General features: G+C 40.6%; 2 protein-coding genes across 2 annotated transcripts in view; one reads left to right on the forward strand and one right to left on the reverse strand.

Annotated features, from left to right (window-relative positions):
* FMN2 (formin 2) overlaps positions 1-6731 on the forward strand; it is a 149887-nt gene extending 143156 nt beyond the window's left edge. The window contains exons 19-20 of the mRNA XM_058801633.1: positions 4456-4537; positions 5926-6731. Of these exons, the coding sequence (XP_058657616.1) occupies positions 4456-4537; positions 5926-5952 (109 nt within the window). The 3' untranslated portion in view covers positions 5953-6731. The remainder of the gene's footprint in view (positions 1-4455; positions 4538-5925) is intronic.
* A 4370-nt stretch (positions 6732-11101) lies between these two features.
* The window catches only part of GREM2 (gremlin 2, DAN family BMP antagonist), a 40868-nt gene continuing 33352 nt past the window's right edge, over positions 11102-18617 (reverse strand). Inside the window, exon 2 of the mRNA XM_058802214.1 lies at positions 11102-13959. Within this exon, the coding sequence (XP_058658197.1) occupies positions 13452-13958 (507 nt within the window). The 5' untranslated portion in view covers position 13959 and the 3' untranslated portion in view covers positions 11102-13451. The remainder of the gene's footprint in view (positions 13960-18617) is intronic.

Consider the following 18617-nt stretch of genomic DNA (forward strand, 5'->3'; position numbering starts at 1 on the left):
CCAGAATTGGCATAAAATGGGACAGGGATTGATAGTAAATGAACCAAAGTAATTTTGCTGAAACAAAGTGATTTTGAGAAGTGGTTGTAAAGTATGAGGTGGGACAGTTTGAGCATCAGTTTAGCAAAGTTTAGCACACTGCAAGCTTGCAAGTCATTCCCCCCACACTTAGGAAATTAGGGATACCACCCGGCTTCTCTAAGAGCGCACCATGTCTTTTCCCCCTCCATCTTCCTCTCTCACTCTCAGATCATGCCTGAAAGGCCTGTCCTGCTTCTGAGGATTTGGTTGCTGTTGAGAGTGCTGGCTCTGTGAGGGGAGCGAAAGTTTCTCTAACAGAAAAGTATTAGTAGTGAAGAACTAAATAGTTTAAGTAAAAACAGATTTTCTGAACAATAAATCAATCTATCACATGCCTGCTTTGCTTAAGGGTTATAATTCTCAGGAACTGGGGAACACTCACCTTCCTCAGACTTTTCTTCCACAGTCTCCCCAGTGGCAGCCTATTTTTCCACAGAAGGCCTGACAATTGAATACCTACCCCTTTCCTAGGAATATCTTTTTAACTGTTTTTTTGCTCTTTGAGCTTTGAATTGGCACAGTGGTAGTGTCATTTTGGACTGGAGCTTGGAAATATGTTGTTGTGTTTCTGTTGCTTTTCCTTTTGTGACTGTTGGAAGTCTTGTGCTGTTTTCTCCAAAAATCCTTTTTTCCTCCTCCCATTATTGAATTAGGTCCATTAGTTTCTTCATAAAGGTCTATTAACTCACCATAGTTGAGTTAACCCACAATCAGTAGTGTTCAGGCAATTTTTGCACTTTTTTGTCTTAGATTATTGTCTTGCACCTCTGTGCTGATCAGGGGGCCACTGAAGTCAGTGGGAAGTAGTGCAGGAAAAGCCTGAGCAAGAGGAAGGTACACAGGGATTTGCTTGCCATTGAGAGAAATATGGCTTGAACCAGCCATGAGCTGGCAAGCAATGTGCTTTTGCCTAAATCTTGTTAGTTTCATGGAAAGATGAAAAAAAACATTTGTGGCCAATAGAGATGACAGAAACTTGCCAGTGGTAATTATTTTCCAGCTGGACTAAGACTATTGCCCTTACTTCAAATGTAACCTTTTATCTGCTTCTCCAGGTCACACAGTTTAAATGTTGCTGATGCTCCTACAAAACACATCCTTTTCCTCTTCCAGAAGGATTAAGTTATTTTAATTTTACATTTAATCAAATCTTAATTAAGCTGAATGATCAGCCTTCACAAAATATATTTGCACACTGTCAAAATTGCTAAACACAATCACTGGTTTATGATTTGGCCCTGTGGAAGGCTAATAGTTGCCTTTGACTCTATTTCACCAGTCTGCTAGCTTTTCTTTTTTAAATATAGCTGTAGATTTACACAGTTCTCCATGCTTCCAGATTTAATATGGTCACAAACTAAACCTCCTTGAAATGAGCCTTTGGTGTGCTATCTTTGCATTTCTCAGGGCATTTCTTGCTGAAGAAGCATATGTATGGGTCACATGGGCTTCACTGAGTCTCTGTCCAACCACTTGGAGCTTCCTGCACAGAGAGCAGGATGCAAGCCAGGAGGCTGTGGACTGTCCCAAACCCACACAGTGAGTCAGGGATATGCTTGGAACTGAGTGGTTGCTTGCTCTCAGCCTTAAGTGCATTAGGGAGTCATGCTTCTCATCTTCTGTATTTCCCTTGGTATGAATAAATAAGCTCAAACTCCAAGGAATTTCATAAAGCTCCCAAAACCTTGAGAACCGCAACCATACTATTGAGACCAGCACCTCTTACATAACACTGGAAATTTGGGAAACACAACCTTAAAATTGTCACTTATCAGTCTGGAGGTTGTGGATCATTTTTTGAAGGGCTATCTCAGGGACGCAGAAGTTTTGACTTCCTCCTTCACAGGGTGGCATGTTATTAACCTTTTGCACTGACAGTGACACTTAATGGGACCTGGTTCTTTAGAAAAGAGCTGCATTATCAAGGGTTCCTTGCTGTGTGAGGATTTTTGTTTTGAATTAACATGAGACCTACAGGGAGCTGTGTTGTCTCATGACCTTAGCAGGCAGTTAGGAATCCAACCTGGAAGGGAGATGTTTAGGTGGGACAAAGACTGGAGTTGAAGATTCCCTGGCATTTCCCAAGAATAACATCTAGATCAGTGAGAACTGATTTGTTAAATAGTTTTTTTTTACGTTGCATATGCTGCCATTTGCATGTTGAGTAGTCTGAATACCTGCACATATTCCACTGCTTTGATAAAACAGTCATTTTGATAAACTCAATAGTACTTGTATAGCCCCTGTACACATACAGGGGTTTGGTACTAATTTACACACATGTAAGATTTTGTTTTGTTATTTAAATTATGTCTACAGTGAGGGGAGCCAACTGTACTTGTATTTGAAAAAGAGGAAATTATATGATAGATTTGCTATTTTATATCTGACTTCGTAAGAGTGGCCATTGATAGGTTGGAATGTGTCTGAATGTTTAGAAAAGATCGTGGGAAGATCATTGTCACAGATATTTTTTCCTCCTTTGGAGAAAAGTAGACATGAAGCAGAAGAAAAATTGTTATAGAGAAAAGAAAATGTCTTTGAATTTTTCTCCATTCAGCATCATTTCCATAATTTTCTGTTTGAAGCTATCACCACATTTTGGCTGCCTCTTTTACTGAATCTACTTGTATACATTTTGAAGGTGAATTACTTGGCTGCTTGACATTTTTGTTCTAGATTATGCTGCATTCTGTCTGATTTGCAGTCAGAGAGAAAGCATTACAGCTTGAAATAAGAGGTTTCAAAACGTTTTTTCCCCCGGACCTGTGCACATGAAGGTCTCCCTACACTAACAACATATACAAGGCCATTAAAGAGGGCAGGTTGTAGAAGTGCTGGAAAACAGCTGACATTTAAATTAATTTTGGAATGTATCAACTTGAAATTTATGAAAAGAACAAGGCGTGTCTGGTGAAGTAGAATAAAGTAGAGATGAATATGAAGGGTTTTTTTTTTTAATGTGCTTAGCAGACTGAGTTGGAGTTTTGTTTTCAAAATTTTGGCCCTTATCACACACACAAAAATATTCAAAAATAACAGTAACACAAAGTTGGATTCTCAGTGTGTAGTCTCAGTGACATAACAGGCATACTAGTGGTCTGGAGATGAACTGCAACGAACCAGCCAAGGATATATGATTTCTTAATATCATTCAACTGTTGTTTCTTTTTTCAGTCTTGGATAATGGTGAAAAGTTAGACTAAGTGCCATCTCAAGTCCATATTTTCAGCAAGATCAAGCCAATATGGGATTTGCATTTTTGTTTTCTACTTTCTTATTTATAAAAAAAAAATCTCATTTCTTATTAAAAAAAATTAAAGATCTCACATGATTTAATGTTCTCTTATAGAGAGTGTTTATCTAAGTCTGCAGCTCAGAGAATTCATAACAAAAATATGTATTATCAGTGTTCCAGCAATCATGTGTGTTTACAATTTTCACTCATTTTATATATCAAATAAAATGAGTGAAAATTGTAAAGAAACATTTTACAGTGTGACATTGAACTCATTAGCTGGATTCTGGCAGGCTCCCAGTCTGAGTCTAGTCTTCTGCCTTTCACAGTTTGTTTTCTATCTGCATGATGAAAAAGGATGTTTCTCTCACCCAAAATGTGGTGGCCTTTCACAAGGTCCTAATTTGGTACTGTTTGCCATGTCAGGGAGCACTAAGTAGACCCTTGCTTTTAGAACCTCCTCCTCTCTTTAAATCCAAGCAGCCAAAGTGCTTTCCTCCCCAGTGGTCACGTAAGCCTTGAGGTTCCTCAGCTTTGGAATTAGAGAGATGCGTGCAGTCACATGCATCACCTTGGGTTAAACATTGTGTTCCATAGAAATTTTCCTTTTTTTTGTTTTTTAAAGTTTGAGAGTAAAGACTGGAAATTTAGGTTAAGCTATTTTGCCATTTTAAATACAAACAAAAATGGGTGGAGGGGAATATAGCTTAGTGACAAACTTTGTTTAAACTGTAATTGAAGTACTGAGGGTTGGCATAGATGAAGAAGTATTTTAAACAGTGAAAAAAGAAAAGTAATTTTCTTAGCAATATGTGTATGAATGCTCTCAAATGTAAGCTTCATATCATCCAGTGTATTTTAAACCCTCATACATTTGAAGCTTCAGCTGCAGTAAGTACTGATTGCTTTTGTAACTAGAATTGATTATTCAATTGGTTATGCCTGTCTATGTAAGTGCCGGGTATGGCTGCAGCAGCCCTGAAGTGCAAGAACTATTTTGTGGAGCATGCTAATGAATATATGGAGAATAAAGTTATCCACTTGTGTCCTCAAGCCTTAACTTTTAAGTTTTATACTGCATTGTTTTGTAAATGTTGTTGGTGTACAGGAGTATTTATAGATTTTTCTCTCTTCAGAGTCAAAGAAGCAGAGGAAGTGTGCAGGCAGAAAAAGGGGAAGTCACTGTACAATATTAGACCAAAACATGACTCTGGAATTGTAAGTAAAATTTGTAGCAGTGCTTCTGTCTATATCACTTGTTTCATCTTTTTCTCTTTGCATTTTATAGGTAGGTTATTCTTGATCTATGTTTTTTCTTGGGTTGTTTTTTTTTTTTTCTTTAACGTTTAACATTTTTCTTAAAGGTGTTAAATTAACAAATTTGAAGTCTGCCTATGAACATTACTCCACAAAATAGGTGTAGCACAAGCAAGACCAGTTTATTATTGCCCCACTGTGCCAATTTGTGTTCTTCCCAGTCTTGGTGTAGGATGCACATAGAAGGCAGAAAGGCAATTTTGGTCTTCCAGCTTATTCTGTTTGTATTCATTCTCTTTTCTACAGATACAGCATTAAAGGAAGAATTTTGATAGTTACACATTTTTCAAGCTGGATCACTGTATCAAATACAGTGTTTTCTGATCCACTGATATGGATTTGTTTGGAATAGAAACACTAGAAAGAGATAATACTGTGCTTTCACCATTCTTTTGAAAACAAATAAATAACTTCAGTGATAATAGACAAGTAATTCTGGTCATTTAATGAAACTTTTCCCCTATGATTGCCTAACCGTTGTAAGGATCATGACTGATTTTACAGAAAAATTATTCTGGTACCTCACATTTACCTCATAACTATAGAAACTGGCCATCATTTTTGTTTGAAAAATATTAGAAGATTTTTTTCATGCGTCTGTGTCCCTCTCTGTGTCCTCTGCTCCCCACCACCCCAAGACATGACTTAATTCTTACATGCTTTGTAGTCATAGCTGTGTAGTCATATAATCTGTGACACATCTTGTAAATGAAGCATGAGGTAATTTGCTGTATTCCAACTAATATAATTTGATACAGGAAGCAATAATATTGCATTTATTGTTACTTATTTTGAATGTTTAGAGAGAGTTGATTGTAGCTAGTGCCACAAGAAATGTAAATTGATTGTTAGCTTGGTAAGGAGTTATAAACTACATTTTATCAATTTTACTTAAAAGCAGATCAACATTTTATTTAAAAAAAAAAACAAAATAACATTTTTTGGGAGTTCTCCATCTAACTTACATACTGCTCTATATGAAGACATTGAGAGATTTCTTTTAGGAAATAACTATTTGTTTAATTATCATTCTTATTTGCACTGAAACAGGGACCTTCAGTATTAGTGAAAATTTGATGAGTGAACAGGAAAGTAAACAAAAATATTTCACAAGCAGTGCATAGCTGTAGTCTACTTCAGTTCTAGCTTCAAAGTTTGTGAAGTCAGTGCTACAGTAAATATAATCTAGCATTTGCCTATGCATTTCTTATGCTTTTCATATTTGTGTAAGTTGGCTTTGTGTACACTCAAATTTTGTCCTTATTTTTAAATTTTCTTTTATTTTTCAGAAAGCAAAGATAAGTATGAAAATCTGAGAGAAGAAATTCAAAAGCCATTGTTACCTGGTTACCAAAATTCAACATGCCTGTGGGTGGGGAGTGAGAGGGAAGGAAACTACATCATCCTGATCATTTGCTTCGTTGACCTTTTAAAATTTGCGTTTTGTTCTCTAGTTTTCCACCAACTGATGTGTTATTGTGCATTCATTCACAAATGTAATCACTTTATTGGAGTGCCCAGAAATAGACTAGGTATGGACTTGAAACACCTTCCCTGTACTCTGTATCTCCTTTGCCACTCAAAAATGGTATTTTGTAAAGTGTATGGTATATTACAAATAGGACAAGTCAGCATGCATAAAAAGTGGTATCTGCATCAGTTCTGAACATGCTGAAAATTGCATTAAGTTGAACTTCATAAGAATGCTACTTGGTACAGTAAAACATTTCCATTCCTACTGGCAACATCTGACAAATACTTCATGGCACTGCACTTAGTTTAGGGAAAGAAATGTTACTCCTAGTGAATTGTTTGTATCCGTTTCATGTTGGCATTTGTAGTTTGTATTTTGAATTGTTAAGTGCTGTTTATACAGTATAATCAATGCTTTCCCAACTTGTTTGGTTGCCCTCCATGACTAAATATTTGTGGAACAAGATGTTTACTGTAACTATGTTTAAAATCGATAAGGCAGCATACTTTTACTTCATCTTCTGCCAGATAGTGAATGCCAGGTGGTATGGGGGTCAGAAATCCAGCACTAAAAAAGCAAAAAAGAAAAAGCAAAAAAAAAAAAGCAGAAAAATACAGAAAAGCACAGAAGTATGATAGAGAGTATGAGAGATTTGGCTATTATAGTTTGTTAATATATAAAGCAGCTAATACTTTTACATGAACTTTAGAAGATATAGTATAGTTTTAACTGCTGATCACTTAAGTCAGGCTTTTGGCCACATGTACATGACTTCCCTTCTGGAATTAGCTTTACAGTTAATTTAAAACTCCTTTAGAGAGCTATTAAAAGATGCACATGGAGACAACATTTATGGAAAACAGTAGCCAATTCTAGTGACAGAACATAGACTACCAACTAATTGACATCAATTTCACACTTAACAGAATTATAGACATTTCCTCCAGGCTTTCGGTGTCCCTGAATAAGAGGTTAATGATTGAAATATATTACTTAGGGCTTCCATTTTAGACCACGTGCTTACTTCCTTTTTGCAATCCAGAATTTGCCGTATCAGTTTTGGACTAATCAACTGATAACAACCCCTTCCTCCAGTCCTTATTTATTAGCCCTAAACCAATCAGCTTGATTGACAACGTTTTTCTTTCTAAGCTAATTTTTCCTGAAAGCAGACCGTGTGTGCAGCTCAGTTGGATGCACGTTGCTCACAGCTTTGGAGCCTAAAAGACACCAGGGTAAAGCAATGAGCTCTAACCTGCTGGGTTGCATCATTCCCTGTCTAATCTAGCACATCAAGAGACATTCCGAGCTGTTCAGAGGCTAATATACTCTACAGGGTGTCATGAAAGGAAGTGCAAAATATGACCTCAGGAATCTGTTATTCTTCACATATACCAAGCACTAGAAAAGATGGTTTTTTTCACTGTGTGAAAAGCAAGTCTCCTGTTGCTGATAAACCTATGTGAAAATCTGTACTAGCAGTAATTTCTGGCAGGGATATAAATTACCAAGAATGGAATTCTAAAATTTTGTGTTGACGGGGAAGAGAAAACGAGATTATTTGCTGTTACGACTAACTTATGGAAAAAAAACTTCAAAGAGTAAAGCTATTTTAATGGCACTGATTCAAATCCATGTTTGTATTTATGTAAACAATAGTCTTTTCCTCCTAACTTTGCTCCTAAGTGCAAGGATACAGTAGCATGTTTTCATTTGTAGCCTTCCTGTTCTCTTCAGTACCTACAGTATGTATATTACTATACTAAATGAAATAATAGATCATCTAACAAAGATCACTATGTGCAATACTGTATTTAGTGTTTCTATTCCAATTTTTTTAGAATGTTAATTTATAAGAAAATAAAAGGAATAATAATGAAATAATTACCTTCCCTTGTCACTCTCTGGCTATGCTGTAGTGTGCTACAAACTATTTGCTCCCTAAGCACCATTCTGGCTCCCATGATCAAGGAACAACAGCCTTTGTGAAGACAGCAGAGGAAGTAAGACTTCTCTTTGCTTGCCTTTTGGAAGGGTAGTGACAGTAATTCCCAGTTATGTGGATATACTACCTTTTCCCCAGGTGATGGTAGTGAGACCTCCAGCTTCTTTACCCAAGGAGACTATGTAAAACTCACTTCTCCAGCTTGTGAATGCCTCCCAGTCTTACATTTAGCTCAGGTTTGTAACCTGGTCCTACTACATTGCTGATTTAACAGTCTCATGAAATTGCTGGTAAGGTAAAAACATGCATGCATTGAGAAGTTAATCTGCATATTATAATCCTTTTTTATATATACAAGTGTTTTAGCAACCTCCTAAAAGGTTCAGCAACCTCTTAAATTTGTCACATACATACCCTTTCTACAGGATCTGCAGCATGGATGATAAAAGTTACCTCAAGGCTCTCTCTTTCTGAAATGTCAAAGGTTGACTGCAGCTGATGGAACTGTATTATGATCTTACGACACATGCTGCTACAAGGATTTTTCTTTCATTTTACTCAGACACAGCCTATTTGATAGAACATGTCTCCCTTTTACACAGCTCCTCTCCAACCTATCCCAAACCTCCATGCAAAGTAGCCCACTATGTGCAGCACCACAGCTAACCCACAGAACATCCAAAGGGAATGTTCTCACAGCACAAGTTTCACTTCTGCTCTTTGTTTTAGCAGCATACTCAACTTTTTACAGAATTCTTGACCAATGCTCTTTTGTTTGTTTTGGGTTTTTTAAAAAAAGGATAGGAACCCCCCATTGGCCTCCTCTCCCCTCATTTACTGCCATCCCCCTCTTTACTGCAACATCAAGCACTCTACACTGAAGTATTGCCCCTCACAGACAAAATTCTGAGCCTTTGTTGATTGCTAACACCACATATTGTTCACTGTTACTTAAATGCAGCAGCAAAAGGACTTTCATACCTGAGCAGCAGATGTGACATGCTGGCAGAACAATTTGGTTTTTTATGAGGAGCTAAGAGGATTCATGTTGTTTTGCCTGCCAATTAAAGCCCTTTCAGAAGCATGGCACTTTGTCACGTCGTGACACTGTAGTGGCTTAGCTTTTTTTGTAGCACCTTTCATCATCCCAAAACACTTCCAAAACTTAGTTAAGTATTAACCAGCTGGGGCAGTGGGAATAATAATTAGAGGGATCTTCCACAGACTGACTTTTTTTCTTGCCCAGTTTTTCAGTGATCAGTTTAAAAAGTTGGAAGCAAATACTAATTTCATTGAGAGAACATATAGCAAGTCATTGTGTTGCAATTATTTTGTTGCAGCCTCTAGTTTAAAAGCAAAGCCAAATTTGTGACAAATCCACTATACTAGTTACTTCAGTTACAATAATTTGAAACTACTATGGACAGAATCAGCAAAAACTGATGAAGCTGAGTTTTTCTGAATAAAGTGTAAACAAGTCAGAAAAGGGAGAAAAGAGAAAACTATGCCCCAATACCATTCATGTCTGCCACCCATCAAGAGGATTCTCATTACAGAACAGGTTCTCTGAGTTATTCTCTTGCTTAAAACTGACCCATCTGTTCCTGTATCTGATATTCTTCTTATAAGAGCATCCAGGGATAAGTCCATTGCCTCAAAAAAATGCTGTAAAAATGCTGTGTTTCTGAACATAAAGGGTCCCTATTGCATCAACACTGTTATCTCATTTATTCCCAGCTGCTGGTCAAATTTACCATCTTAAAAACTTCACTTGCCACCCACCCCAAACTGGGGCGCTGCCAACATGGCAGCTCAATTGTGGTTGAGCTTAACATGTACTGTCTTCCTGCATTTCCCTGTCCTGTAGCACCTGTCCACTTTAAGAAGTAACTGCATCTGTCTGACCTACAGCTTTTCCATCTACTCAGAGAGATTCGCCTTGTTCTTGGGTTGCTTCCACGCGTGGGAGATTTTTGGATCACAGAGTATGCCTCTGGTACAATGATGGTTCAACAGCTGGGCAGCAACAGAGAACTGGAGCTGGAGTCTGGGCTGTGCCTCAAGCAGCAGAGGTTCAGGTGGGTGCTGGGCCATCCATGACCTGCAAAGCAGGAGACTGGCCAAGAGATGGTGGGAATGAGAGAGGGGCATTCGAGGAGGTGACGGCTGAGCTCCCTTTGAGCCAAGGGACAGAGGTGCTTGGGAGGTCTGAGCAGGGAGCCTGCCCACATCTAGGAAGCTAAGGCAAAGCAAAACACTCATTCTCTAAAGCAACAGCTACTAAAAAAATGTCTCCAAACACTGAACTGTGAGAAGATTTGGGCAAGAGACAGGGAAGGTAAGACAGCAAAGGGCTCCTACAAGCACAGTGCCATAAAGGAACGAGCCCTCCCTTGCTAGCTGTGGTCTAGGTTCTGCTTCTTTCAAGACCCACCAAGGCATCTCTTCTGGTCACACGGAGGCTCATCAATCAATGTGACAGCTCCCTTCCCACACAGAAATTTTCCCTTAAGAAACTGAGTTATCTCTGGGCTGGTAGGGGAAAAACACCACAAGCCCCAAAATAGTACCCCATGTTTGTACTGCCGTATGTTGAACTTATTCAAGAGCTGACAGCAACAACTAAAACTCACCTATATCTTAGGATATAACTTTTTTTTTCCCTTATGAGTACTTCAGTGCCTGTTACATAAGGATCTGTATATATTTTAAACAAAATTATTTAGGCCAGTTACTCCTCTTATGGCAAATGATGGCAGTGTTTCAGCTAGTGCTGGAGCTTTGTTCGTCAGTTTACCAAAAAACCCAGAATATGTGCATGCAAAATCAACTCCAGAATCTAAGAATAATGCATTTTATTTTTCCCTCTTGCCTTCCAGGTACTTCTGAGGGGAGTGGGAAACAAGGGGAGAAGTAGTTAGGTTTTCCCAACCTGTCAGGGTGAGCCATCGTTCACCTATATTTGGGAGGGTGAAAAGGAAGCTGGTTAGAGAGCAGTTCGACACAAACTGTTGAAGCAAAACACCTGGATGCCATATAACCCTAGAGTAGCTTTATTATTTAATCTATAATTTAATAGTTGACCTATAAAATAATTACATTATACTTAAAGCATTTCTTCATTTTTTGTTTTCATTTATAAAACAAGAATTAAATACAGTTTTAACCATTACAAGCTCAACTCAGTTTTTTACATAAACACAGCTCCTAGAAGGAGCTTTAAGCTGCAGCATATTCATATTGCAAACTGGTGAAAAACCCAGGCAGGGCATAGCTTAAAGGTAAAGATTCTTGCACGTTTTTCTTAAGTGAATTTACTAGGGTGCTTTTCTCGCTCTGGTCCAAAGTGTCTGACTTTCAGTTGATTCCTTTCAGGTGAAGACTGAGATCCCCAGAGTCTTAGTAGACTATATTGCCACCTTCCCCATCTGCACCCCACCCACACCCACACTCTCAAGACTGACCAAGTCTGACTTGTGCCCATCCTGGGGCTGGTGCGATGCCACAGGGCAGCAGCAGCAGCCCCTAAAGCCTAAAGCATTCCCTGCACCAGGAGTCTCCCTGTGCACTTGTGACACGTTGGAAGGTCAGAGCAGAAAAGCGACGTCTGTTCGTGTAACAGGGCTGCCAGAGCCGAGCAACCTCCCCCTGGCCACGGCAGCCCCTGTAAACCGCTTGGGGCTCCTGTGGAGATCAGTCCTCAAAGCCTCTTAGGGAGGCCTGTGTCACATAACGGGGAGCTGTGGCTCTGAAGCCCCGGCTGGCTGGTGACAGTGCTGAACACGTTGACCCCTTGAAGTGGCTGCATGCACAGAGGCTGCTGGGGAGGGCTCGGCAGCAGGCTGCAGATGCTCAGCAGTGTGACAGGCACAGGGAGTCGGCGTGTCGTCTTTAATTTGTAAGCTCCAGACAACTGCGTGTGCCCTGGCTTTGGTTTGGGGGAAGGGGCTGATTTGAGACAGGATTTCAATGCAGCTGGGACTAATACAAGTCAGAACTGTAACAAATGGGATATACAGGACAAATGTTGAACTCCATCAACTGAATAACAACATAGTATGATTTAACATGAACTGCAAGTGTTCACCAACACTTATTGTGCAGGTCTCAAAAACTGAGTGGACCACCAATAGTGTAGCAATTACAACTTACTCTCTCCCTGCTCCCACAGCTGTGACCCATTCCACCAGCACTGATTGAGGCATTTGTCCTTTAACACTAACACATTAGCATGGTTTCCAATCATGGGAGGGACACCACTCCCAAAACTTGATGACACCTATGTAGCTTTTGTATTCAGTCCAGCAATGACCAAACTTTGTCCTTTGTGTGACAGTGCTTTTATACCTTTGGGGACACATCATTCCCTTAAACATTCTCTCCAACTACCCTTATACCTCCCGTGGTTTGAGCAGGCATAAATGTAAGGTAATAAATGGATGCTGTCCTTTTTGGAGTAAGAAACACACACATATCTAACATACAAAAACCTACCAAAAGCATAGTAAAACCATGTCCATTTTAAGCCAGGCAGCCAACCTAGCAACCGAGTCTTTTAACATATTTTAATCGCTGGCATACTCTGCCACAAGAAAAATATACATGGCTAGGTCTGTAATACTTTAAACAGCTGTTTACTATAGCTAGGTTACAAAATAAACACTGCTGCCGAGGCCATGTGTTCAATATACTCTAACCACAACAGCATCAGAACCCACCCTCAGTCTGCTCTGTGGTCACCGTGGCTGACCCAGTGCCTCACCCTCTTCCCCTTGCTTCTGATCTGCCGCTCAGACAACAAGCCCAGAATCATTTGTCATTGCACAATTGGAGCTGTCTTAAGGAGAGGAGCCTCATCGGAAAGTCTCACTTGCTTTTCACACATTACTCCTCATTACTCTCCCTCATCTGTGTCCCTCAGTCCTGGGCAGCACCCCAGCACTTCCAAGTGAGAGAAGCAAGCTCCAGACCAAAGCACGGGGAAGGCGTTCTCAGCTTGTGGAGGGAACTGGAGTGTAGGGCAGAGGGCTTTACTCCACACAGTGGAAACATTTAATGCTGGATTCAGCCAACTGGTCACTTAGATGATCAGTCCCAACTTCTGTGAGCCTGCTCCACTCCAGAAGATTCAACTGCCAGATGATATTTAAAATACAATGAAACTTTATGGTGAAGTGCCTAATACAGCTGGTTATAAAGCGTTATTCCAGTAGGCAAGTGACAAGGAGCCTTTCCTTGCTGGAGAGATGCCTCCTGAAAGAAAACAAAACACCAAAAAAAAAAAAAAAAGGAAAACAAGAAACAAACCAACGAAATGGACAGTCCGCTCAGTGGGAGGGGAGAGGCAGCAGTAAAGCTGATGGAGACAACACCAAGCAGCAGCTACGTGCCTGTTCTCACAGTTTGCCTGAGCTGTTCAGATTCACAGACATGCACCGGCACTGCTTGACCTTCTGAATTTTCTTGAGTCGGAACGGTGGGTCCAGCTCGGGGCACTCCAGCTGCACGGTCGAAGAGGTGACCTTGTGTGGCTTGCAGAAGGCGCAGGACTGGAAGGACTCCTCCTCCTTCTTCACGTGCCGTGGGATGTAGAAGGAGTTGCACTGCCCGTAGCAGAAGCGGTTGATGATGGTGCGGCTGATGCAGCCCTCCTCGCTGACCGTCTGCCGCAGCGGCTGCGTCTTGCACCAGTCGCTCTTGAGGTACTTCCTCTCGGTGACCACCAGAGCCTCCTGGCTGGAGGCCAGCACCTCCTTGTTCAGCTGCTGCCTCCGCTCCGAGTGGTTGCTGCTGCTGCCTTTGTACGGGGAGGGAATGGCACCTGCGGGGCGGCTCTTCTTGGCCTCCGACACTCGGACCAGTGCTGCCATCAGAAGAACGGACAGGGCAAATTTCCAAACCATCCTGCAAAGGCAGCACAAGGCACTGTTAGCAGAAACATATTTTCAAACCACAGAAATGGAATGGAGTTGGTACTTCACGCATTCTTTTAGAAGAAGTGGAGATCTTATCGTCTTTATAATCCCATCACTTTTCCTAGATTAGCTCTATTCTACGGTGATTACTTATCAGGAAGAGGCCAGGCCCTTTGGAAAGTCACACTGCTCCCCCTCACCCCTCCCCAAACTTTCCAACTACTTGTTTTCTCTCCACAGGGACTTTGATGCTTTGGTGGTTGAAGTGGTGGTTTTACAAAAGCTTCAGCCAGAAATGTTTCCTCCTTCTCTGTGAAATCCTGGGCCAAACAGCTGGGCAAACTCCTGGCTAGCAAAGGCTCTAGAAACTCTTGCCAAGATGGTGAGAGTTGATTTGGGATGGCAGGGGAGAGGGGAAGTGAATACCAGGTTACACAAAGTGCACACCCATGTGTCTTTAGCCCCCAAGTCCCAGCCCAGCCTCATTCTCCACAGAAGTAGCAGGGGGTGTCCAAAAAATTAGTTTTATTATTTTAAATTGCTTCTTAAGTTTCTTAGGGCTCTTATGGCACTTACAGGCTTGTATTTGTTGTCTTTGTATGAGGCCAAAACCTTGATGGATTTATTTTTGCAGTAAGAGGAAATGCTTAAACACAACTTAGAGAACTTCACAAATGCAAGGCCTCTTGGGAAAATGGTTTAAGAAGGTTTGTAAACATGAGAGGATTCAATATTTATTTTAGATTTTAAGGAATAGGTTAGAGCATAAGCTTGTTGCTAAGTTAAAATAGTCAGCCAGATGGCAAAAATATTTTTTCTATGGTTGTCTATTACGTATTCTTGTTCTGTGGAGCATCTCTTGCCAGCTCTTGTCCAATTCATTTTAGTAATGGGTCTCAATGTGCTTCCAAAACATCAGACTAGGTGTACTAAATTTCCTTATAAAGTCTCACTAGTGAACTGCTCATTTGGCAGTTCATTTCATACCAGTCTCCCTGGGAAAAGAGAACAAAGGGGCTCTTCAGTGCCAGAAGTGGGTGCACAGAAGCTTCCCATCCAAATCTTTCTTTATTCTGACTGAATATTTTTATAGTGTACAGAAGATAGACTTACCCCTCTCCTCACAGTAAAGCTTCAATCCCTTCCAATGATTTTAATCATTGGAATGATTTTATTTTTTTTTCCTTTAGAGAGATACCTAGGCAAAAAACTACCATCACACCAGTAATTAGTGTGTCTAATGTCTAATGTTCAGGATGTTGCACAGGTCATCTGGAAAACATGCCACTTTCCAAACAATGACACCAAAAGATCAAAAAAGTGTTTGTAGTAAAGGTGCAAAAGAAGACAAGAATAGCAGTAACAAATGCCTCTCACCTAATAAAGCAGACCTAACATGTTTAACTTCTGTGCAGATAAAGAAAAGGAACTACTCTACCAGATAGATGACATTGCTTAAGGTTATTTTCTAAGTCTACAAGATCTCAATGTCAGACCTGGGGTAAGTTTCTAAGGGGAGAAGCCTGAAGTGCTGAAGGAAACAAAAGTGCCAATCGTATAGCTGTAAACAGAGGATGTTCTGATGCAGAGTTAAATATCACCCAAGTGTATGCTTGAAAGAGAGCCACCTTTAAATGGAAATCAGTGCTTCTAAACTACAAAAAAGTTCATTTATCTGCAACCATGCCATCTCCCCACTGAACACCCAGTGTAGCCATGGGTACTTTAAATCAGTGGCCTATTTTCACACTGCTTAGCATTCAGCATGCAAGTCCAGAAGTTTTGTCCAAGGTCTTTAAACGAAGCAAGACTAGACTTGGCTTTACAGGCAGGTATTGTCGCCAAGTCCACTGGATGTCAACCCACACAGCCAGGCCAAAACCTAATCAGGTAATTAGTTTCAGTTGAATATAGTGTTCCATGCTTCCTTTCAAATTGTTCTCATGTTATTCTGCACTGATGGCTGCATTTCAGTAGTAGATAAAACAACTGATTCCCAGTGCTTTGTGTTTTATACAGAAAGGGGAGGAAAAGAAACCAGATTTACAAACCTTTGTCTTCTAGAAAAAGACAGAGGTGAGCTCTCCACAAGATGCCTTATGCCACATTTCTCAGGCATACTCTTCTACTCTTTTGATACACAAATACTGCCTCTCCAGTCTCATTTTTCTGATCCTGGCACAGAAGAGGACAGCAAAGGTCAGAAGGAGAGACACACCCTTTCCCCCACCCCCTCCTCTTTTCTTGGGATGATCTTTAAGGGTTTTTCCAACTTTCATGGCTCTACAGTTCTATGAAACCCTGTGTTACCACGCCTGCCCTTTCTCTTCATAAAATGAAACTTGAAAGGACATGTTTCCTTTTTGTCCCAAGACTGGTGGTCAAGCAGAAATCCTATGTAGGAATTCAGGAAAGCTGACAGAGAACTAACAACAAAGTCTACAATATAGAGAAATACTATAGCAGTATTCTAATTGCTTAAATGGTTTTATGTAGGCATGGAGAGTCACTCAATAGAGTAAATAGGATTTATTCAGTAAGTCTGTGTTTATAACTAATAAAGCATTATTAATCAAAGCCACTATTGTACAGTTATAAACCAAACACTGCAATATGTGCAAGTACTTCTACAGACAGGTAGGAACACACCACCTATTTCTCATTGATCCTTATCAAACTTGAATTTAAAATATTTACATAACGGAGTAACAATCTATTCTACACTAGCAGGTCAAATGTGCATTCTGTCAGATCGTGGAATTTCTAATCACAGCGTTACACCTTACTAGCCTGCAAATCACCCCTTTCTAAGCCCGGGCATACAAATCCCCTATTCAAGCAAGTAAGGGTGCAAACAAGGTCACACGGTGCCAGCAACTTGCCAAGGACTACACATATATTTTCAGCACTCACATGCAAAGAGAAGAGAAACTTCAGGACTCCCAGAGAAAGAGAACATTTTGGCAAACTGAATTTGAGCCCAAACCAGGACGGTGAATGCTGTCTGTCTGCAGACAGAGCGGGATGAGAAGAAACACAAAATGTATTGGAGAAGAATCTGGCTTTTGGCAAGGACAGGGCTGTTCTGCCCTACTTAGATGGAACAGAATGAAACAGCATGTGCCTGAGACCATGCAAGTGAGAACTGCCTCAAGAGACCAACACCCCTACAATGTGCACCAGCGCCAGCCTGGGCCCCCCCATTCCTGCTGCACTGGGGGTCCCCATAGCAGACCTAGTGGCAGGTCCCTTATGACAGTTTTCAACTTCTTCAAGCATTGTTGCCAGCTGCTGCCAGTCCCCCCCACACCTTTTTTCCAGTGCATGAGCTGAGTATTACTTAACCTTAGACAAGACACCCAACAAGGCTTGGCTGCATTTACATGTCACGTGGCAAGTTTTTTCTCCCTGAGATAAGGAAATCAGCATCAAGTATGAGTTCATAAACTCATCAAACCCAACATGCTGGAGCTGGGCTGTCAGGCTCAGGAGTGTAAAAAATCCTTTGCGTGGAAGCAAGACTGTCAAAACCCAGCTCTGTCATTCAGAGGTCACGTCACTGCTGGAAGGGGAAGACCCAGCATCACTGTGTCTGCCCCTAGCTTTATTTCTTCTTTGCATCCAGTTACTGTGTCCTAAAGTACCTACCAATCCAGGCTCCCTTTTCCATACCGATCTCCTGGCCCTATAACTCACGCATTCTTGAAAGTAATCAAGCTCCAGAGCAGGACAGGCAGTAATGTAACCCCCAAAATTGCTTACAGTTTTGTGCTTAAGGAAGTTCTCTCTGCGTTGGAGCAATGAATTTGCTTTCAGAATTCAAGGTCATAGTTTTCAGAGAAGTCTCCCTGAGAAGAAGTAGGTGCTATGGTCTGAAAGGCAGGGCAGGAGGTAACACCCATGCCCATCTGTGCTGAGTGGCTGCTCTGATGTTTCATCCAGTTTTCAAAGTCACAGCCAGTTTCTCAGCTCACTATGAAGATTCTTACTGGGAATTCCTGTTTTGAAGATCAGCCTACTTCAAGGTTGCAAGTGGACAGAAAGAAAGAGGGATGTAACTGAAAGATCATTGTGGTATTTTGTGTTAGCTGCTCAGAAATCAGGAGGTGAGAGACCCCCTGTTTCCTTTAGCACCTACTTTGTAGCACAGACAAAGCATTCAGCATTATCAGCATTCCTGGAAGCATCCAACTCTGATATAGGTATAATACAATCATCTCTTCACCAGACCTTTGTGGAGGGAATTCAGAAATAAAAGTTGTAGGCAATTTAAAACAAAAAAAAAAAACACAACAACAACCAAAAAACCCCACCAACCAAAACAAAACCAACCCACAACCAAAAAATCCAAACTTGCAAAATCTGTCTTACCATGGAATTTGAGACTCTGTGTATTCAGCTAAACCAGAGTTTGGATTCATGAAGAAGATTTAGTACTATAAACCTATCATACACCCATCAGAAGTACAGTCTCAAGTACTGTAAGAGCCAGTGGCTGGGAAGTTGATAAAAAAATTCAGAGATTTTTTTCTGCTTTTTGAAAAAGTTCTATTTAATTAACAGCAGAAGAGCTTCCCTTAGACAAATATTTCTCTGTGACTACCAGCGAAAGGCAGGCATTACAGACTAGATTAAATCAGGTCCCAT

Source organism: Ammospiza caudacuta, chromosome 3, assembly GCF_027887145.1.
Source record: "Ammospiza caudacuta isolate bAmmCau1 chromosome 3, bAmmCau1.pri, whole genome shotgun sequence".
Taxonomy (NCBI): Eukaryota; Metazoa; Chordata; class Aves; order Passeriformes; family Passerellidae; genus Ammospiza; species Ammospiza caudacuta.